The following is a 23,064-nucleotide window of genomic DNA, read 5'->3' as shown; positions in this document are numbered from 1 at the left end:
TAAAATTCCTTTGTATGTGTAAATGATATTTGTATTTGATCGCTCAAAATGTCATAATTCTCTTAAGTGCTTAAAAACTTTTTTATCATTACAAAATTAATATAAATGATAAAATTGCTTTTAATTCAAACTTGCAAATTGTTGTCAAAATTTTGCAATTTAAAAAAAAAATGTTATGAATCTTAGAACAAAAATTATAAATGACAATTGATATTTGCAACACTTGAGAAATATCAGGATTTCAAGTGTAAACTTATAAATTATTGTTAAATTCTTACAATTTAAAAAAAAAGTTGTGAATCTTAAATTAAAAATTGTGAATGAAAATTAATATTCGAATTATGAATACTTTATCATTTATATTAATTTTTTAATAATAGAAAATCCCTTAACAATTTCAGGGAGAATTATGATTTTTATAAGACTAAAATATTATTTGCATAATTTAAAATATTTTATTATCATTTTTTTATTTTGATATTAAATTGGTTCCATGGTCGCTAAATGATATTTTTCCTAAATTGTATAACAGCAACAAATGCATACTTGCCCAAGTGCTGGTACAAGAGCAGAATAGATAAATGGACATTGTTAGAATAAGGGCGTCAAGTGAGACAAACTATTTCCCAAGGTAGGATATAGAAGGCTTTCCAAAATTCTCATATGGAAGATATTCGAAAATGGCACGGAAGAAGCAATACAAGCAACACGAAGTAATCTCATTTTTTATACTTAACAAGTTACATAATTTAATATTTTTAATTAATATTATATTTAGCTTTTTCTCTTGTCCAAAAGTTGTCTTGGCTCCCTGCATGTCAGCTTTATCAGGATATTCTGGTCCCATCTTGATCCTCTCCCGTTGTCCCCATTTTTATTAGAATGAGATGACTTTAAAAAAAAAAAAGTAAGAATGACAAATAATAATTTTATAAAATATTAATATCAAATTAAAAATATTAAAATATAGTATAGAAGATTAAATTTAAAAACATTAATAGTTAAAAAATATTATTTGATATTAATATATTTTACAAATTTCTTATTTATCATTCTCTTGTTAAAATAAAATGAGACACTCCCATAAAGGCTTTAAAACACCCTTACATAGATTAATATATACTCTCTTCAATTTCATTTATAAGATCATATTTTAAAATATATTAATTTTATTTATAAGTTATAGTATGACTTTTTAATTAATATTTAACAAGCATTTTTAAAATTATCTTTCATAAGAGTAAAAAAATAATATAAAATTATTTTTTAAATATTATATTGTATATATTTAAAATTTTATATACTTTTAATTTTTTTTTATTTTTTTATTGGCAGTCATAGTTTTGGTAAAATAATTTATAAAGCGAAGTATAATTTGTATGCATGCATAGTTCACAGGATACGCGTTATAATAAAAGAAAAAACGCCCGGAGTGGAGTTTCATCACAAGTGAAGCAGAGAGACTCTGTCCGTCATCAATTCCAAATTATTCCTTTAAATTGAGATTTCGTCCTGGTAATTCTCTCAGATCCATCGTATATATCATTTTCTCGAGAAAGTGCGGGACAATAATGGAAAAAATGAACAAAGCTGTCGAGAAAGTTAAGAAAATGGTGGGAATGGAGGTGGAAGACGAACAACAAACTGCAGTATTGGAGGAGAGCAACTCATTCTCCTTCATGGATGAATTTAATCAGAACTGCACCTTGTCCACAAACAGGTGTTTGCTTGCATGGAATCCACTGATGATATTTCTATAATTGATTGATTTTGTAACCGAGAAGCGAGAAAATTATTACGCTGGACTTCAGATATAATTGTGGAATTCGTTCAGTTGGCTTTCATTTCGTTCTTTTGATGGGAAATTGGTGAATAAAATTTATCTTATTATTATTCAGCGGCTTATGTCTGATCGCCGATCCCTTGCGATTGATAACTCATTTCGCTTTCTTGGCTCTAACGACTTCGTTCTTGGAACATTTGAGTCCACGTTTTCGTTGGTTTCGAAGTTGAGATGTTTCAATTTAACTTGATCTACTGCGTTAAAATCAACCCGGACATTATTTTGTGTAAGTGATTGGTGGCAATGAGCTAGAGGATATCTAAAAATCCATGATCTGACTGGACACTAGTAGAAAACATGGGCTAAAGGTTGATTTTTGTTCCGTCTGACATTTATAGTAAAAAAACTATTTCAATGTTCTTGAAAGAAAGCCGATGAACTTGTAGCCTAATTGCATGCATGCTCTCTTTTAAGTGAGAGGCTGCTGGTTCAATCTCTCTTATAATTTCAGGGCCTTAGTACCTCTCCTTCTAGTTCCAAAAAAAAAATGTTCTTAAAAGAAATGGGTAATTGCTCTTATGTCCCTCCTTAGGATTGAAATTGTGCTGAAGAATCAAAGGACAAGGTGCAAGCAGATAAGCTTGGGGTGCAAGTAGATAGTCATGAAGTTCCAAGCCTGTCTGCAATTCTTCCAATGAAAACAGCCTCTTGCAAGTTTGGCTATGTTGGGGATGCAATTATTGATATAAACTGGAGGAGTTACATGGCTCCCACACTTCTGCAATTTTATTTGCTAAACATATTAGATAGTTACAAAATGAGATGGTTATTGGAATACATTACTTAATGGACGATGTGGGGTTCAGCAAAAATAATGATATTAAAAAACGGGATTCGAGTGATGATAAATTTTTCTTTATATTTCGTATTAAAATGTCTACTTATATTATTTTAGGAGGATAATGACGATCTTTTATTTAAATGTTAGCCATTGCACTTGTTGGATCATGCCCTGTTGTTTCTTTATTTTCTAGCTTTTATATATTATAAGTCACCATCCTAAAGTTTACCTTCTCATGCAAACTTTCACATGTCACTCTGAAATTTGAAAAGTTTGATTGATATCTGTATACTACATCTTTCCACAGTTTGACTAATCAACTCACTGCTTGTGATCAAGCAGAGATTATATGGTTTCGCCATATGTTTTGTTGCTGGGTTTACTTTTACACTATTGGTAAGTTTTTCACACCGTGATTTTACTGATGAACTATTTAGTATTTTAACTCATCTAATATGAGGTGAATTTTTTTTTTTTTAGAAGATGATCTCATCCTTTTAGATTGCTCAAGGCAGAACTGAATTGTGAAATGTAAAACTAGAGGATGTACTATGGGCATCTTGTGATTTATGAAGCTGACTCCGACAAACTCATTCTTTAATGAGAATTCCTCTAAACTATCACTTTTTTTTGTAAAGCATACCATCACTTATTGATATCCTGTACTGCAGCTTTTGAAAAACATTCTTTTGAAATGCTCATTTAGGCATTTTAGCCGTTTAAATTTTTATTGTCAGGGTCGTGCAAGTTGCATTTTCTTATGTAAGCTGAATTATCAAAAACAGTGAGCATTGGATTTGGAAGAAGTAAAACAGAACTTCCAAAGGTCAATAGCTAGAAGTTACAAAATTTTACTAGTTTTTGCTTTTGCATATTGGTTTCAAATTGCCTAATTTTCAAGAGTTAGTCTATATTGTGCTTATGAATCATAATGAATGTTGCTGTATCTAGATTCATGAAGTTATCAGTTTCCAAACTCAGATTTAGTTTGCATACATGTGTAATTGTTAAGATGGTAGTTGTTTGATTTTTGTTTTTAATCTTACAGTCTATGCTCGTTTTCTTCAATCCAATCAAGTTTGGGATAACATTCACTCTTGGCAATTTGCTTTCACTTGGAAGGTATCTTCTACCTTTACAAAGGAATAATTACACCATGATGTTGTTTGATCATTCTATTCATTCACGCTCTTCCACTCCCACAGCTTATGAATTCATGAATTTTGAACTTCTTCTTTTTTTTTTTTGGTGGGAACACGTTTATCCATCCTCTTATTTTGATACTACCCTCTCATCTTTTCTCCTCTAAGCCATTGCTTCTTAGAAGTTTGATAATGAGGAGGAAGGAGCTGCCCTCCTTTCTTACAAGATATCTCTCTCATTTTCTCTCATTTCCTTCTGCACTTGGATCTTACTATCAATGCTTTAGAAGATACTGATTTCATGCGGCATTCTTTCAGTTCTTGGAGATGAAATTCCATGCTGATAAAATATAGTGTAATGTGTCTTCTTCTAACTATGGTGTAACAATTTTATAAATAAATGTATATTACTATGCTAAGATCACCAAGCCTGAAAATTAAGATGACTTGGTCTAATTTACATCATCAACTCTTCTCTGCTATAAGTGACTGGATTAATTTGGTTGAGAGGACTGCTAGTGCTAGAGTTAAGTTCTCTGAAGGTTCTGCTGAAGTTTGTTTGTGGGTTTATCTGAGTTTTTTTGTTAACTTACAAATTAATTTTTTCTCTCATCATCTCTCGTGTTCACTCGAGTTTTTGATAATGATGTGATTGCTTTTTGTGCATTAATATTTCATGCTGCTCTTAAAAATCTCAATTGAATTGTTGCGGCCCCTCTTTTATACTTATTGTTAAACTCAGTTCCATGGCTGTTCTGTTTCTTCGGATGCTAAGTTAGAGTCTTTTAATGGCAGCACAGCATTCCTCATTGGTCCCAAGAGGCAGCTGACAATGATGCTTGATCCTGTTCGTATCTATGCAACAGCTCTATACCTAGCAAGTATGATAATCGCCTTATTTTGTGCTCTATATGTAAGTCACATTATATCTACTCATAATGTTCTTGCAAAAGGATTCTTTCTTTCATATTGCCCATGATCATATTCCCCTTTTTGCATTGACAGGTTCGTAACAAACTTTTGACACTTCTAGCAATTATTTTGGAGTTTGGGGCTCTAGTTTGGTATGACAAAAATTTCATGAATTTCCTTATCCTTAGTAACATATTTAATTTCAGTTCTCTTCATTTACTCTCTAATTGCAGCAGATAAATTTGGAGAGTGATAGTAGATAGGACTCACTGAGTTAGCCCCATACACTCCCTCCTCTCTCCCCACCCCCAAAATTTACCTTGTGCCTTTACCTCAGGATCCAAATTAATATCTTCCCGTGGTCATATTGATAGGTTTGTAAAATTGCTTTTGCTGTATAATTAAGGTAATGTAGTCATTGACATGACAAATTAAACCTTCTAGATGTGCTTTTATTTGAATACTTCAGGATAGGAAGATAACACCGTATAGTCAGTCAGCCTATTTAAATTATGTCCACGTTCGAAAGTATCTGCTTAACAAAAATGTAGTTACCATTTCAATAATTGAATTTGAATTGCAACAATGAAGTATGATGATCCTATTTTCATCTTATGCTTGTTATTGTTCCTGCAATCTGATAATTCGTCCCATTTCTGATCTCGTGCTTGACAGGTATAGCTTGAGCTACATCCCTTTTGCAAGAGCCATGGTTTCAAAAATCATGGCTACTTGCTTTGACACTGATTTGTAAGTTATAATCACAACACTCTAGCATTGTTTCCTAATCCACCATGGATGGATTGAGATTCTCCAATACTTTGGTAAAGTTTCTTAGTTATTTGTCATCATCAGACTTTTTCACGAAAGCATAATGCGACGATGTTTTCCAGATCTCCATAATATTGTTGGACACTTGAGGAAATGTTCTCCTTCATATTATATTTTTATGAAGAATAGGATAGTAAGCAGTTACAAGGAAATAGGAATCATCAAATTTCTAGGTACCAAATTCACCAATTTTGTATGTGTTGATTGGGAAAATTGAGGGCTTTTTTTTTTTTTTTTACATGACATAGTTGAGATCGTTTGATATTTGCATTTGATGATAATTGTAAGTGTATTATATTTTATTAATTTAGCTAATAACAGTGAAAATGAGGTGTGAATTGATCTTGTTCTTCAGCATAGCCTGTTGTTCTTTGATGATTTCTTGGACAAGAGACTTTATTTTCTTATTGAGGCTTGGCCTGGATGGAAGGAAAAGCAGGAAGAAAAAAAGAAGATAAAACTAAGAAAAATTAAAAAAAAGTAAATTTTTTATTATTTTAGAAGTTTTCCTTCTAATTTTATTCCCCCTTTATTTTTCTCTTCATTCAAATAAGGATAAATTTTTTGATATGAGCAAATTATATCTCTAGGTCCATCATACATCCCATGCGCCAATGAATGCTCTAAGTTTTCGTGAATCTAAAATTTATTTGAGAGAAAGGAGTATAAAATATAGGGCAATCTAGTATTACTCTATTTTTAGGATTCACATGTAACACATTACACAGCACATAAATTCTTTTTTTTTTTTTTTTTGTGTTGACGTCTACATATTTTACACCCACCTAAAGTTGCAACATATTGATTTCATTCCGCATATTTCTGTGAAGATTACTCTAATTGTCTCCGCTAGAGAGAATCTATGCTAGAATGTCTTTAATAGAAAAAATGGATATACATTCTTATGGATTACTTGAATAATAAAGCTGATTTATATATTATCACTTTTTGAAATTTTAATATACTTATTTTGAAAGAAACAAGATAAAAAATACAAACATTTTTAAATTGTTCAACTTTTTTCTGAGATCTGGAATGTTTTTTTGCCAATTTAAGGGTAGACCAAGCTGAAAATGAAACCCTCAATTACTTTTCCAAGTGACAAAAGACCTAATACTCATGCTAATTAAATTGGTTTTTAATTATCAACTTTAAAAAATAAATAAATAAGTGTAAAGATTTGCCACGAAGCAAATCCACCTGCCGCCTTAGATAATTGAGTTCTGGTTATCAATTGCTGTTAGCTTTTTACAACCATAAAAGGATCATGGAAACATCAATTAGTGCCCATGATTATCATATATTTTTTTGTAAAAAATTATTCTTAATCACTTTTCCTATAATTGGTATCCAAAGCCATAATCTTAACGCTTTGCCGGGGAAGACTTCAAGTTCAATTATAGACTTTCATTTCAAAGTTAATTTCCTTTCTGCGCATTCTTAGAAGAAAATACAAGACCCTTTCTGCGCAATTTCCCCACTTTAAAACACAGTCTTTAGTGATGCATGGTATCACATAATGCCTTAGGACTTAGGTATTCATTGTTTCATAATATAGCCTTAGCTTCATAATATATATAGCCTTGACTTGTGTAATGTGCTTAAGCAGATACAATTACTAAGATGACGAAGAATTTGAATTTTTAAAATATTTGATGTTTAACTAGTAAATACATTTTGAAATTTGGGGGATGACACTTACGTTCCAAAAAGTTTGTTAAAAAATAAGAATAAATCTTATTTTAATCTATAATTTTTTCTCTCAATTATTTATTTAATCCTTGAAATATTAATCCAGTATAGCTTGATTCTTGTCGTTTACTTAGTTAAATTATCATGCTAGCCTTTAAGTTTTAAAATAGAAATTACACTAATATAACATGTAAGGTATATTAATGACTTAACACACACATTGATGTATATAGTTGGATGTGAATAAAGTAGCCTTCAATTCAATTTAATTTTATCAATCAAGCCTCCTTACATCATGTTTTTTTTTTTTTAAATTTTTGAGTTTTTTACTTAAATAATTAATTTTTGTACTAATTTACATAGCTGCAATTAATATCTATTATTCATGTTCGTAGATTTAACTATGTTATCTCCTCTCTTTTAGCAAAAAATATCAAATTGATAATTACGATAAATTTAAGAGATTAAATTAATAATTAAGATAAATTTGAGAAATAATGTTTCTTGTTAAAAGAAGAGAGAATATTTTGAGAGTTGTTATTGATAGAGCATTATAACATTGTAATATTTATATGTTTGACCTCATTAGTTGGATAAAACTTCTTATCATTGTAGTATAAGCATCAAGAACTTCATGCAATATATTCGTTCAGAGAACGTATTTCTTTCTTTCATAAGAGATCAAAATCTAATTAAAGAGGCGTGGGAATTTTTGAGAGAAAGGAAGCTAATTAGTTGCAAAATATATAGTGATATATAATTACATTGTTCTCAGAAAGAAAAATACGCAGGATCCAAGATAATATGAATAAATGGGAAAAATCTTCAAGCAGGAAATGAAACAAAATATGAATGATCGCAGAGCAAGACAGAACAAAAGACAATTCTAAACCAATCAAAGAAACATATCCATTAAGCTAGAAACTGATGCTACATTTAACCAGTGGTACGCAAGTTTTTGGCATAAGTGTTCTTGTTATTGTGCAGCCAAACTCTGAGGACTCTTCTCTTGATTCCTATCTCTTCACAAAACTTCTGGACCACAGATTCTTCAAGCTTCTGAATCTTCCACCCAACCTTCTCTGCAAATCTCATCATCTTCTCCTTCTGTTCTGCGCTGAACTTAGTCCTAAACCTCTTCTTCATCGTCACCTTCTCATCTCCTAGTTTTCCCACCTCTTTATAGTGATTCCTATGATCTTCTTCCCCATGATCCCTATTACTATCTCGATCATGTGACTGATCAGAAAGATTTGACCCACTTTTTTTGGGAGACAATAAAAGATGGTCCAGAATGATGGGGCTTGTGATCTGAGGAGTATTTGGAAGCAATGGGGTGAGATAATGCTGATCAGAGCTATAACAGAAAGTATTGGAGGAGGAGGAATTTGAATAATAGCATTGAATCTCCTTCTGTGGAAGTTTCTGGTGGCAATTGCAGGCTGAGCACTTGAAAGCCTCAAGAGAGCCATCTTCTTCTAAAGAAATGACTCCCCAACAACCATCAATTGCATGTCCACCATTGAAGCTGCATGGTTCTTGAGGCATTCCTTGTACCTTACTACTATTTTTTTTCTGTTCTTTAAGCTCTTCATTAATGGTTGAAGAAGAAGAAGGGCTTGCCCTTTTACATTCAACATGATAATTGCTAGAGTCCATGTTACAAGACAGAACAAAATTACAAACTTTATATAGCTAGAACAGAACAATACCTTAGATTACTCTTGAGAAGAAAAGGGATTCGATCATGGAAATGGTTATGACTCTGACACGAAATAGAAGAAAACTTCCTGACAGGACTGTGAAGGATAGAACATTTTGAGATCAAACTGGGTTTATGAGAGAGTCAGTGAGTGAGGAATTGTAAGTATGGATAGGAATTTTGCAAGTGAAGCAACAAAGAGCTCTCCATTTAAATATAAATGTTAAGGAGTGAAAAAGAGAAAAAGAGAGACGATTCATATATCAGAAACATCATAAAAGGTCACTTTATCATTAAAGTTTTGAAGTACAAATGTAAAAATGGCAATGGTGAATAGGGATAACAACTTAGGTCTGATCTACAGGTTTTCTACCTGTCTCTTTTATTTGAGTTGAAATAAGTCAATGTTTACTTGAAATTGACATGGGATCAGTGAAAATACAACCTTTATATTCTGGGTTCAAAACGACAAAGTTGGAATGGAATAACTCCAAACTATATCTTTCCTATATACAATATTAATTTACAAAATTATCAATAATATTTTTCAAATCTAATATTAAATAGGATTGTATTCAAGATAAAATATTGGGTTGTAAATAAATTCTTGTTTCGATTTCAATATTTATATGAAAATCTCATTCTTATTGCATTGTCATCTCTAGGTCAGACCAACTCTTAGCATGTCAATTATATGTTCATAATCAAACTGATAAATTAATTTATTTTTAATGGATGGATTATTGAAGAGTTAGATCAGGGAGGTCTTTTGTAGGTGGGATTGAAATGTAAAAGAGAACATACAATTAAAAAGAGCGAAGTTCATGTATGCTGCTTTGCTTACACTGTGAAACGTGATAAACCTTAATTAAGATCTTATAAAAGTGATTAGATTAATCATACATAACCAAACATAATAAAGAACAGCTGGTATCATCATCCCTTGCTTTGCGACGAGTAAATCCATTTATAATTAAAAGTGGGTTGGAGGGTCCTGAGATTTGGTTGGTGGTCTCAGCCCACTCTATCATTTGCGTCAACATCAACAAAAATATGCTCTTTTTGTGTTTCAAATATTAAGTAAATTTTAACCAACTCGTCCAGTGTAAAAAAAAGTAAGTTACAAGACAGAACAAAAATTACAAACTTTATATAGCTAGAACAGAACAATACCTTAGATTACTCTTGAGAAGAAAAGGGATTCGATCATGGAAATGGTTATGACTCTGACACGAAATAGAAGAAAACTCCTGACAGGACTGTGAAGGATAGAAGTGAGTGAGGAATTGTAGTATGGATAGGAATTTTGCAAGTGAAGCAACAAAGAGCTCTCCATTTAAATATAAATGTTAAGGAGTGAAAAAGAGAAGAGAGACGATTCATATATCAGAACATCATAAAAGGTCACTTTATCATTAAAGTTTTGAAGTACAAATGTAAAATGGCAATGGTGAATAGGGATAACAACTTAGGTCTGATCTACAGGTTTTTCTACCTTCCTCTTCTATTTGAGTTGAATAAGTCAATGTTACTTGAAATTTGACATGGGATCAGTGAAAATACAACCTTTATATTCTGGGTTCAAACGACAAAGTTGGAATGGAATAACTCCAAACTATATCTTTCCTATATACAAATATTAATTTACAAAATTATCAATAATATTTTTCAAATCTAATATTAAATAGGATTGTATTCAAGATAAAATTTGGGTTGTAAATAAATTCTTGTTTCGATTTCAATATTTATCTGAAATCTCATTCTTATTGCATTGTCATCTCTAGGTCAGACCAAACTCTTGCATGTCAATTATTGCTCATAATCAAACTGATAAATTAATTTATTTTTAATGGATGGATTATTGGAAGTTAGATCAGGGAGGTCTTTTGTTGGTGGGATTGAAATGTAAAAAAAGAGAACATACAATTAAAAAGAGCGAAGTTCATGTATGCCTGCTTTGCTTACACTGTGAAACGTGATAAACCTTAATTAAGATCTTATAAAAGGATAGATTAATCATACATAACCAAACATAATAAAGAACAGCTGGTATCATCATCCCTTGCTTTGCGACGAGTAAATCCATTTATAATTAAAAGTGGGTTGGAGGGTCCTGAGATTTGGTTGGTGGTCTCAGCCCACTCTATCAGTTTGCGTTAAAATCCTACCAAATATATGCTCTTATTGTGTTCAAATATTAAGTAAATTTTAACCAACTCGTCCAGTGTAAAAAAAGTAAGTTAATTGTAATAATAATATTTGAAATTAAAATTTTGGATTAAAATATATTTGTAATTAATCTTTATATGTGATGTGAAGTCTCTGTTTGTGTCTGGTGAAAATAAACTTTTAATTTTAATCGGGAATAATTTAAAATAATGATAAATGTTTCCGTGCCTGATTTTTATAATTTTATTTGTAATAGAAAAGCATTTGTCAGTTTTTTCATATAACGGCAGACGGAGGGAGTAGTATGTGTGTGTATAAGGTACAAATCATTAGCGGGATCGGAATTTCTTAGTTGAAAATAAAGTAAGTGTTCAGAAAAATAATAAAATTAGTATTATTTGGTTCATATAGAAAACGAAAATTACGTTGAAATTCCACATAAAAAAATTAATTACTATAAAATCTATCAATAATTAAACTAAGACCATTGTTTTTTCTACTTAAAAATAAGTCTTTTTAAGGGAATTTTTTTGTTTCATTTTATATATCTTTTAAGAATTTTTTTTTACCTTAAGAAGTCTTTTTTAAGATTTTTTTCTCATTATACTCTTATTTATTACAACAACGTCAAAACAATATTTATTAAGCCTTAGGAGTAAATTTAGTAATGTAACCAATATTCTTTATGTATTAATTGCATTTCCCAAGCTGTGTGTAAATGTCTAAAAGATAAACATTTTAAAGATAATTAGTTATCGAGTAAAATTAATAAAAAGGTACTCGTATATATCTTTGATATTGAGTCATTTAAAAATAATTTCAACCTTCTACATAAAAAAATAAATCAAAAGAAGCAACCTACACATACTTGTTAAGAAGTTACCACCTAAAACATTCAGGATTCATTAAAAAACATCATGTATCCTTGATCATTTGCATTGTTTGTACTTGTCATGTGAAATTGAGATCATTAGACTATCCTTGACCCAATCCAAATATGTTTTTGGTTCGAAATCCTTCTCAGATATGTAATAGCTAAACTCAAGCCCAATAAACTCTAGGTGTGTGTGTGTGTTTTGGTCTGGTAAAGAAACTCTGCCAATAATTTTAAATATATCATTATTTAATATTGAATTAAATGGCAAATTTACCTCTAAATTTACTTGTAGGATTGTAAAATTATTTACAGTGTACATTGCCCCTTCAATTAACAAAAATTAATTTTAATTATTAATTAATCAAAAAATTACTTAAAAAGATCAAACATATGAAGAGTGAACATGTAATTAAGATTTTAAATTATAATTATTTTTTAGGAAATTACTATAAATTTCAAATAAGAAAATTATTAGTTACAAATCATGTTCACCTAAAGTTTAACATTACATATAAAATTTTGATTGGTGAACGGACTGACAAAATAATTTATTTCTTTATTTGAGATTTAATAGTAATTCTTCCTTTTTATGAGAAAATTAATCAGCATTATTATGACATACATTCAAATTCAAAAACGTTTTCAAAAAATACTTTGATACGATATACTAACAAGGTTTACACAAATTAATAAGTACTCTATTTGAATACAATTTCAAAAACACATAAATGACAATAATGTAGAAATTAGGAGGGAGTCTCCAATACTTGGATTCTTTATATATATATATATATATATTGCAGTTCTGCGGTTGCATGTACACAGTAAAAGATGAAGTAAACACGATGGATGTTTTAATTTGGGATGATGGAAAAGGATAATTACAGTGATGATCAAATATATATATTTATCCCAGGTGAAATTAGGAGAGTTAATTAAACTGAAGATCATGGATCCTTAAGTATAATGATAATCATTGAGGAGTGAAGCTGAAAGAGGCATAAGAAATGGTGCCCCCACGGAGACTGTCGTGAATGACTTGGGCTTTCGCATTGTCTCCGGCAGCACCCAATGCCACGTGTAATGGCAACAAGTGCTCTGCTTTTGGGTGTGCCATTTTCGCATGCGGTGCCTTCTCTTCGTATTCCTTCACTTCTTCGTATCTGCAATTTTAATATTCATTTTACATTCCAATCAACAAAATATAATCCTACTGTCAACTCAATTGTAGAGTGCTAATAAAGCAAATTACAATCCTCCATCACAAACTTTGAAAATAATCAGGGTGTCAATCAATTAATCAACATGCTTATAAATTTGCCAATAATGTATTTTTTTTTCATCTAAAAGTATACTTCATATAGCTCTCTCTCTCTCCTCTCTCTCTCTCTCTATATATATATATATATATAATCTCTAATTAATTTACTTGGAACGAGGAAAAGAAGTTAAGATATTGATGTTTTATTAAACAAATAAATTTTTATTTTATTTTTATTAACGTATCACCTTTAAAATATTTTTCCCTCCGTATATGCAGCAGTTTCTTACTCTATTTAATTATAAAAAATTATGGAAGAATAAAATAAGAAGAAAGTAATTGATAATCAATCTTTTAATGCAAAGTGTTTCTAAAGAGAATTATCAATTCTAAAAAATAAATTATTATATATCAAACAGAATAGAGTACATGTTAAGCTATAGGCTTAAATTTCTTTATCCCATTATGATTATTTCATCTACCATTATAATTATTGTTCATGTCAAACTTTTCCTTGAAAAATTAAACATTAATTTGGCAATAAACCAGCATATATAGATTGATGATATTGCTTGGGGACCAACTTATCAAGTTTCAGTTACTCCTAAAAGGCTTTACATATTCAGTTTTTCTCCAGTGTGTAAGAGTACGTTAAATTTTATGACTCGTTGGTAGCATTACAAGGCTCATTACCATACGTTATGAAAGCAAAGATGATAATAATAGTACCTTCCGTTAAGAAGAGAGTCTTTCAACCAGGCAATGAATTCAACAGCCCAAGGAACATCAGCAACGGCACTCCGGCTAGCTGTTCTCAGATTGTGAGTGGCGCTTCCAGATCCGATGATCAGAACGCCTTCTTCCTTCAAACAAGCTAATGCCTTTCCCATCTCATAGTGAAAGCTTCCATCTCTGTGCGATGAAACCGACAGCTGGCACACCGGAATGTCAGCCTCCGGGTACATCAACATCAGTGGCACCCACGCGCCGTGGTCCAACCCCCTCGTTCTGTCTTCGTCCACGCGCCCTATCCCCGACGCTTCTAGAAGCTCCTTCACCTTCCTTGCCAAATCCGGAGCCGCCGGTGCCGGATACTCCAACTGCACAATGTAACTAACAGTTTCAGTTCAGAGATCGATCGCCGGCTACTGTGAGTATCAGTGAAGAAATTAATCCCTGAAGCGCCCCTAAATCTTGTCACAGCGAGAGAGATCTGAAGTTTGAGAAGCTGGGAAGAAATGGGAACGAACCTCGTATAAGAACTTGGGGAAGCCATAGAAGTCGTAAATGGTGTGGTTGCGAGGAACGATGTTGACGGAAGGGAAGTCGGTGTCCCAGTGAGCGGAGATTATCAGAATGGCGGAAGGCCTCTGCGGGAACACGTCCTTCTTCCAATTCTGGAGGAATCCTCTCGCCGGAATTGTCTCGTCGATCAACAGCATCGGCGATCCATGCGAAATGTAGAACGTCTCCTTGATCGCTTGCATCTTTAATCCCCTTCTCACCAGATTTGTGTTGGATGATTGAATCTGGTTATTCATTCTGTCACTTATATACGTATATATCAAACCGATTCAGTTTTTGCCAGCTCTTGTTAGAAAATGGAAACAGATCCCATCCTAATATAGGTAGGTAGGAAGGTGAGAAGTATCTCCCCCGGACCCCACCTAACCAGCCTCCACATGAGGTTTTGGTCGTTGACTATTTCTGAGAAATACAATAGCAGGTTTTGGTCGTTGACTTTTAGTTGTAGTTGCTATAATTTTATTTTTGGGGAACATTGCTTCTAGTCCCTCCATTTAGTCTAAATCTTTATATTTTTTTATCTATAATATTAATTTTTATATTTTTAAACGAACGTTGATGTAGCGTTGATGTAGCATAAATGATGTTAATAATAATAATATATCAATTAATATCATTAACTTTGTATTTATATGTTAAATTGATACTAACAAAATTTTTTTAATAAAAACATAAAAAAACTTACATAAGATAAAATAAAAAAGATTAACCTCTATCATTAATTAAATGATTAGAAAAATGTAGGCTTTTTCAATTTTTACTTTTTGAAAATTCCATATCGAAAGCATAGAATTAATAATGTTAATTGACATATTAATATTATTAATTTTATTTGTACCACATCAACATCCCTTCAAAAATGCAGGGGACTAACATTGTAGATAGAGAAAAATATAAAGATTTAAAATACTGAAAATAAAATATACAAAAACTATATCAATACTTGAACAAAATATAAGGATCAAAAGTAGTGTTTTTTTTGTATTTTATTATTCTCAATTCCTTAGGTTTGATCCCGTTGTAATGTTGGAGAATGCATGAATCGCAGTAAAACTTTTTTGCCCATATCTTTAATCCTTAACCAATTCCTCTTATTTCCACTATAATGACAATAACAATGTTAAATATATATTCACATGCATGATTAATGCTATTAATTTGTAGTGAGGTGGAATTATTATTTAGCAAATTATCAATATTGTTTACCCTATTTTATTTCATATTTCAATTTGTTAAATTATACTTCCATCTCATTAAAAATTAATAACGTTACTAATTATAGGTAAGCATATTAACATTGTTAATTACACCTTGCCATTCTTTTAGACATGTTCAAAAATAAAGGAACTAACAGGAACTGGAAAGGCTTAAATTAACCCCCAAAAAAAACCTACAAAACTATATACTAAAACACATTAAAACTATATAATCAACAGTTTTTTTTTTTCACATTAATACGAAAACAAAACGCGAGGTGGGGGTGGTTATAGAGAGAAACTTAGAGAAGCAGAGATATTTTCGGTTTGGCTAAATTTCCTTCACCCTTTGTTTTTTTTTTAACCATTTTAGTTAAGCTTGAACACCATATTTTCTAAATATGACAATTATTATTATTAAATATAGAATGAAATTTTATTAAATAGTCATTTTGAATATTAAATTATTTAATATTAATAATTGTGAAAAAGGCTAAGTTTGTTTAATTTAATATAGTTAATGAGTGTGACTATGATAATAAATTTGTTAAAATTAAAATATTATTAGATAAATTGGTCCACTAGCCAAAAAAAATTTTGTACTCAAAAAATATGAACAAAGTTTTTGAAAATTTGGAAGTATGGTCTATTAATGTTGATATACAAAAAATTTATCATTGAAAATTTAAAAATTTATAAAAAGTTAATATACATTAGTGTATCATTAACAAATATAATAAATTAGTCATAATATAAAATATAATAAATGTTGAGTTATTTATTTGGTTTAGTCCTATAACATTAGTTATATATGCAAAAGTCAATATTATAGAACCAAATTAAGTAAATAGTACAATATTTATTATATTTTACATTATAGTCAATTTATTATATTTGTCAACAATATTATATCAATGATAAATTTTTTAAATTTTTAATTACAATATTTTTTTTTGGCCAGTGGGCCAATTTATCCCATTTATATTTATATATAGCAATATGAAATGTTAGGACGATATACATTTTAATTAAAAATATAAAAGTAAAAAATCACTAAAAAATAAAATATAAAGTTTAAAACAGGATGAGGGTTATTTAATTTAGATATAATTTATCTTTAAAAAAGAATCCATTGTGGTGTGTGTGTAATTGAATTTTCTGATACATATATGGGTAAGAACATATTTTAGTTCTTAACGTTAAATGATTTTCATCACATCATATTTTTACTAAAAAAAACAGAAAAAAGAAGTTTACTGAATCTTGTGACATGAACATAAAAACAGAGACCAGAGAGAAAACATGAAGTGGATGAACATAAATGCGTATGCAGATCAAGTGGGAGTCCCTGCTTTAAATCCAAAGGAGGCGTAAGAGAAGGAGCCACCATCCCAACTTTCATGGATGACTCTCGCCTCTGCGTTTTCTCCGGCAGCCCCCAACGCCACGTGCAGCGGCACAAAGTGATCCGGCCACGGATGCGCTATTCGAGCATACGGCGCCTTCTCTTCGTATCTCTTCACTTCTTCATATCTGCAAAGTCAACTCATTCATTTTTACATTCACGTGCTCGAATCCAAGACTTCATGCTTGAGTAATGTTGGAATATTACGATATGATTGGTGTTTAATCACCAAGTTGGTATTCTAAATCAGGCCACATCATTGTATCGAGTTATGAGGTTTCACCCTACTTAGGAAAGATCACAAATTAACAAAGATCTTGGTCCCAGGTAAGTCTGCAAAATGAGGTTTATTCATCACCCAAATAGGTTGGTTTGATTTGTAAATTTTACGTATAGGATTATAATGTTATATCATCTTAGTCAGTGAATATTCAATTTTTTGTAATCTTAACAAGTAATCAGAGATGGAAGTTACCTTGCATTAAGAAGAGAGTGTTTCAGCCAGGCGATGAAATCAGAAGCCCAAGTTGGAGGAGGGCTATTTCGAGGACCAATGGCTCTCAAGTTATGAGTGGCACTTCCAGACCCAATGATCAGAACTCCGTCTTCCTTCAGAGGCGCCAGCGCTCTTCCCATCTCATAGTGAAAGCTTCCATCTCTGTGCGATGACACCGACAGCTGGCACACCGGGATGTCCGCCTCCGGGTACATCAGCATCAGTGGCACCCACGCGCCGTGGTCCAGCCCCCTCTTCCTGTCTTCCTCCACGCGCTCTATCCCCGACGCTTCTAGAAGCTCCTTCACCCTCTTCGCCAACTCCGGAGCCCCCGGCGCTGCATATTTCAGCTATTCATTGAATACCCAGTCAATGCTCAAATTCAAACAAGAATGGATAGTAATTAAAGTGGAAGACGAGAGAGGCGAAACCTGGTACATGATTTTGGGGAATCCGTAGAAATCGTGGATGGTTTCATTGCGATCGACGACGTTGACGGTGGGGAATTTGGTGTCCCAGTGACCAGAGATGACCAGAATCGCAGAAGGCTTCTGCGGGAAAATATCCTTCCATGCCGTCAAGAACTGCCTCGCCGGAATCGATTCGTCAATGCAAAGTGTGGGAGAGCCATGTGATATGTAAAACGTCTCCTTCACTCCCATATTTTCTTCTTCCTTGATATCCTATACTAAATTATATATGAACAATGTGAATATTTCTTTTATAAACAGAGCATCTGGAACAGCACTTGGTATTATCCGCCATTGTAAGGAAACAAGGAATCCCATTTTCAAAGTTTTGACATTTGACTTTGATCTCTTCCACGTTCCACCGAGTGAAGATAAGATATTACTTCATTATATTAAAAACTATATGTATCTATATACTTCTTGCGTGTATGCGTAGATTTGTGCTTGTATTTCTCGGACCGCCTTCGTCGACATTGCAATGCACCAAAAGTTCTAGCAAGGTTTCCATTGTCATTATCAGATTCAAAATTGCCAGCACAACAATGAATAGAATGACATGACCCTATCCCTATCCTATCACTCATTGGTGTTTGATGTCGATATTTTGACTTCTTTATGAATTTCATTATACTGAAAAAATAAAAAAGACTTAATTATAATTAAAATTTATTGTGAAAAAATAAAACTACCTCTTCTATATATTTTTTATGATTGGAGAATTTATTATTGTTAAAATAAAAATAAGACTTGTTTTTTTTTCAAATGAAAACTCATTTATCAAATCACAACACTTGGTTCTATCCACTATTAAGTAAATTTTTTGGACTTATTAATTAAAAAATTGGTTGTTGTTAAAATGTAAATTGAACTTTTTTTAAATAAAGACTTGTTTACCAAATCACAATACTTATTTTTCTCCACTAGTAAGTTACTTTTTTGGAGTTGTACACACATATGAGGGGTAGTTTTATCTTTTTACAATAAATTTTGATTACATTTAGGTTATTTGATCTTGTAGGGTATTATCATATTTATTTGGTCCTATACAGAGTAATTAATTCTGTTATTTTCCCAAAACTATATATTGAAATATGCAAAGATGGGGAGTTAAAATCAGAGGTTTTGTTTTTGTGGGAAGAGAGTATTGTATTATTATTATAATAATTATTATTATTAGTGTTACTTATATATATTATGAGAAAGGCTTGAATCATTAACTTTAACCACATTCTACGGTGGGTTTATCTGAAATAATTTCAGTTGGCTAAAAAAAAATTATTTTATATTATTTCTGAAATTACGTTGCAAGTTAATGATGGATAAATAACAAGTTTACATCTAATTGTCATAATTCCTCTAAAATTCATAAATGACTTTATGAAATTAATGATTTTATTTAAATGACTAAATAAAAATAGAGGGTTTAGCTCCATTTTCGTAATCACAATTTTTATTTAAACAATTATAACTTTTGTTCTATGAATTATAAAAATTAAATAAAAAATCACAACTTTCTAAATGAAATTTCTTTTATGATTGATAAACAAGGACAAAAAATAATTAGTTTCAATCATAACTTTTATTTAAATAATCATAATTTTCATTTTGTGAATTAGAAAAATTGAATAAGAAATCACAATATCTTGAGTGAAATTTCTTTTATTACTGAAATTCAAGTTCTGAAATAATTAATCACAATTTTTATTCAAATAATTACAATTTTTATTATGTGAAATCATAATTTCTCATGTAAAGTTTATTTTATTATTCAAGTTTAAGTTTTGAAAATAATCAATTATAATTTTTATTTAACCAATCACAACTTTTATTCTGTAAATCGTAAGAATTGAGCAAGAAATTATAACTTTTCATATAAACCCATTATTTTTTTATATTAAACATGGGGCAATTTAGTCATTTAACTTAAAATCAATAATGTCAAAAAGGTTCTTGAGAATTTCAGAGAAATTATGGCATTTAGAAGAATCTAATTGTCATTTATATATTTCAGTGAAATTTTATTGTTATTTTTCCTTATATTTATGTTTAAATGTTGGATTTTTCTAGCAAAAAATTGGCCAAAAAAAAAGGTTTAGATTTATCATCTCGAATTTTAATCTATTATGAAGATATAAAAATGTCAAGTTTTACATTTAAAATCATTTAATTTTTTTTTTCAGATCGAGATTTAGTAAGTAAGATTTACAATTTAAAGACATACTTTCCTATTTACATTATAAATAACCATTTGACTACTATGCCTAGAAAATAGAAATATGCAGAAGCCTGCCAGTTTCTATAAACTTAAGCCTATCTTGAAAGATTCATTAACCAATTCCTTAAAAAATATTAAATACAAAAAATAATAAATCACTGAACAATTACTGACCAAAAAAAAAAATTCACTGAACAATTATGTAAATATAGCATATAAATCAATGGTACAATGAGCCAATCAAAAGTAAAAGATTAATCCAAGTGAATATTTCAAATAGTGGGATTTATTGACACACACACCAGTGCAGTGCATTTCTTCTGATCTGTTCCACCACCTCTTCATGCACTATACAACTCTCGCAAATTTATCCAACTATAACGCATCAAAGTTTAGAATTAGGTGGCAGCAGAAAACTGGTAAGAGGCATAAGAGATGGTGCCAAGGCCCCAGCTATAGTGGATGAGTTTCGCCTGCAGCTCCAATGGCTGCGGGCAATGGGAAGAAATGATCAGGCCAGGGATGAGCCTTCCTCGCATGAGGTGCCTTCTCTTCATAATGATTTATATCTTCGTATCTGCATTACCAATTCTCAACTTCAAGCACACAACTATACAGTCTAAAGCAAAATCCCTAATTACATCTCCAACCAAATTGACTCAGTTTTTAATACTACACAAACCCAATGAGAGGGGAAAACAATGTACACTTGTACAGAGTACGACGTGAGGAGTTCTTTTTACTAAAGAGCAAATAGCCTGTGGCTGGCTTGACAAGCATCCACTTAGATGATCTATTTCTGGGAGAATTACATCTCAGAACCAAAACTATATAATTTTTAGGTTAAAATATCTCAAAATAACTATTACTATTTCCAATGATTTAAAATATCTTAATAAAAATTTTCTTAAAGCAGAAAGTCTCCACAAATCTTGTTGTAACTCGTTATTAAAAATAGGTATAATTTTTTAGACCTTTTGGAATGTAAAGTTTCCTGAGAAAAACACTGCAGCACAGTTACCACATTTGGTTGTGCTATCTTTTGTTGACACCTTAGTGTTTAAATCACACGGTTAGCTGAAGAACCCAAACAACTTGCTTACTTAGCTCAAGCATGCCACAAACCAATATGATTTATGAATATGAAAACACAAAGAACAATACCTTCCGTCAAGAAGGGTATCCTTAAACCAAGTATCAAATTCTGATGCCCGGGAAGGAACTGGGCTTCCAGGAGGCTTCATTGTGCTCAAGTTATGAGTAGCACTTCCAGAACCCATGATCAGTACACTTCCATCCTCCAAGTTATAGTGATATGTCACATCTTTGTTAGATGAAAGAGAAAGTTGACACACTGGGATGTCAGCCTCAGGATACATCAACATAAGAGGAACCCAGGCGCCATGGTCAAGTCCTCGAGTCCGATCTTCATCGACATGGCTGAAACCAGATGCTTGGAGGAGTTCCTTCACCCTCCTAGCCAACTGTGGAGCTCCTGGTGCTGGATATGCTTCAAAAGTAACAAGGAACATCGATTGGGATTGTTTAGGATGGTGGTAGGGGATTATGGGATGAGTTCAGGACATTATTCAAAGCTGAGTCCATCATGGCATCAAAAAGGTAATTGAACTAGATTCACTCTCCAATTTCTGAACCATAGAGAGTAACTTCAATTTGTAAGTGTTTGTTACTATGTTTTCTAACAACAACTGAAAAGATGGGGTCGGGTGATGTGGCATAGCATCTGAGCAACACATCTCGGCACCCACTCTGTGACCTCAAAATAAAAGTAATAGTGAGACTTTGAATAAACTCTGATATTTACAGTCATAGATTGAGAAAAAGAGAGGAAGGTGGCCCGTCTCTTGCTGCTCTTTTCACAAGCGTATGCCTCATCATAGAACATCCCATTTCTTTTTCCGAGATCCCATTGCAACTTGATTAAATCCTCAGAATGATCAGAGGGCCCAAAAAACAGAGAGTCCAATCAATGAATCTAGATTTAGGAATGAAGGTGAGATCTAACGAGCCATCTATTTAAATTTATTTTTATAAAAAGTTAGACTTAAAAAAATAATTTTTAAAAAACTAAGTTTTAAAGCTTACGCCTTGATTGAAAAATGAGCTCGAACTCAGATGGTTCATTTTTATTTCAATCCTATAAAATAAAATATTTTTAAATTTTTGAACATACTAATTTGTATTTTAAAAAAGAGTATTAAATATTATAATTAAAAATTTTAATTTTTAAAAATTGAAAAAAAAACAAATAAAAACATGTTTATGGGCTCAACCCTAAATTCTATGACTAAAAGCTAGGATTCAAAAAATAATCAATTTCAGGATAATCAAGTTCATCAACTTGAGGTCATAAGGGCTCAGCTCGTCTGTTTCTCAATTCTATTACAAATGCCCTTTTATTTATAATACAGTTCAAAATATTCTCTTTATTTCAAATTATAAAACACTTATAATCACATTTCACTTGTTAATAGAAATAGTTATTTGCTTACTTTTTTTTTAAAAAAAAAAGACATGTCTTTAACCCCTTTATTATGAAAAGTGAGACAAAGTGTTTAGTTAGATTATATTTCATGTCCCTATTAATTATTACAAGATTAAAGTAAAAAATAATTTTAAAAAGTACTAAGTGTCCTATATTTGAAACCAAGTTTAATTGAAAAAAAAATATCTTATAATGTAGACAAGAGGGAGTAGAATATAAGAATAACTGTCAAGCTTGAAGATATTATATCACTAGTATTTT

The 23,064-nt window shown here is 31.2% G+C and overlaps 3 protein-coding genes and 1 pseudogene across 6 annotated transcripts; 1 reads left to right on the top strand and 3 right to left on the bottom strand.

Annotated features, from left to right (window-relative positions):
• Positions 1 to 1,424: 1,424 nt before the first annotated feature.
• On the top strand, positions 1,425 to 5,432 carry LOC129292218 (uncharacterized). Its single transcript, XM_054929779.1, has 6 exons — positions 1,425 to 1,714; positions 2,960 to 3,020; positions 3,673 to 3,746; positions 4,562 to 4,679; positions 4,772 to 4,830; positions 5,354 to 5,432. The coding sequence occupies exons 1-6, from the start codon at positions 1,572 to 1,574 to the stop codon at positions 5,430 to 5,432; spliced, it is 534 nt and encodes a 177-aa protein (XP_054785754.1). The 5' UTR covers positions 1,425 to 1,571.
• Positions 5,433 to 8,089: 2,657 nt separating this feature from the next.
• Positions 8,090 to 9,061, bottom strand: LOC129292084 (zinc-finger homeodomain protein 4-like). Its single transcript, XM_054929604.1, has one exon. The coding sequence runs from the start codon at positions 8,858 to 8,860 to the stop codon at positions 8,138 to 8,140; it is 723 nt and encodes a 240-aa protein (XP_054785579.1). The 5' UTR covers positions 8,861 to 9,061; the 3' UTR covers positions 8,090 to 8,137.
• A 3,642-nt stretch (positions 9,062 to 12,703) lies between these two features.
• LOC129291991 (extradiol ring-cleavage dioxygenase-like) lies at positions 12,704 to 18,372 on the bottom strand. 4 transcript variants are annotated; one of them, XM_054929481.1, is made up of 5 exons: positions 18,044 to 18,372; positions 17,592 to 17,962; positions 14,461 to 14,758; positions 13,940 to 14,310; positions 12,704 to 13,112 (listed from the first exon to the last, which is right to left on the bottom strand). In XM_054929481.1, the coding sequence occupies exons 1-5, from the start codon at positions 18,272 to 18,274 to the stop codon at positions 12,923 to 12,925; spliced, it is 1,461 nt and encodes a 486-aa protein (XP_054785456.1). In that variant the 5' UTR covers positions 18,275 to 18,372; the 3' UTR covers positions 12,704 to 12,922. The 4 variants fall into 4 exon arrangements, with proteins under 4 accessions (XP_054785456.1, XP_054785457.1, XP_054785459.1 ...); XM_054929482.1 differs by having other exon boundaries at positions 14,461 to 14,752; positions 18,044 to 18,370; XM_054929484.1 differs by lacking the exon at positions 18,044 to 18,372 and having other exon boundaries at positions 14,461 to 14,739; positions 17,592 to 17,731.
• A 2,323-nt stretch (positions 18,373 to 20,695) lies between these two features.
• Positions 20,696 to 21,829, bottom strand: LOC129292426 (extradiol ring-cleavage dioxygenase-like; annotated as a pseudogene).
• Positions 21,830 to 23,064: the final 1,235 nt, after the last annotated feature.

The sequence above is a fragment of the Prosopis cineraria genome, unplaced genomic scaffold (assembly GCF_029017545.1).
Source record: "Prosopis cineraria cultivar Desert tree isolate PC_DT_omini unplaced genomic scaffold, ASM2901754v1 PC14, whole genome shotgun sequence".
Classification (NCBI taxonomy): domain Eukaryota; kingdom Viridiplantae; phylum Streptophyta; class Magnoliopsida; order Fabales; family Fabaceae; genus Prosopis; species Prosopis cineraria.
The sequence above is the reverse complement of the archived record's forward strand: the minus strand, read 5'-3'. Positions and strand labels throughout refer to the sequence as shown.

Excerpts from the sequence above, each read along its gene's own strand:
- LOC129292218 (XM_054929779.1), top strand. The coding sequence starts at position 1,572 with ATGGAAAAAATGAACAAAGCTGTCGAGAAAGTTAAGAAAATGGTGGGA. Across the intron at positions 1,715-2,959 it reads CAGAACTGCACCTTGTCCAC|CAAGCAGAGATTATATGGTT; the intron begins AAACAGGTGTTT and ends ACTGCTTGTGAT. Across the intron at positions 3,021-3,672 it reads GGTTTACTTTTACACTATTG|TCTATGCTCGTTTTCTTCAA; the intron begins GTAAGTTTTTCA and ends TTAATCTTACAG.
- LOC129292084 (XM_054929604.1), bottom strand. The coding sequence starts at position 8,860 with ATGGACTCTAGCAATTATCATGTTGAATGTAAAAGGGCAAGCCCTTCT.
- LOC129291991 (XM_054929481.1), bottom strand. The coding sequence starts at position 18,274 with ATGGGAGTGAAGGAGACGTTTTACATATCACATGGCTCTCCCACACTT. Across the intron at positions 17,963-18,043 it reads TCCCCAAAATCATGTACCAG|CTGAAATATGCAGCGCCGGG; the intron begins GTTTCGCCTCTC and ends TTCAATGAATAG. Across the intron at positions 14,311-14,460 it reads TCCCCAAGTTCTTATACGAG|TTGGAGTATCCGGCACCGGC; the intron begins GTTCGTTCCCAT and ends TACATTGTGCAG.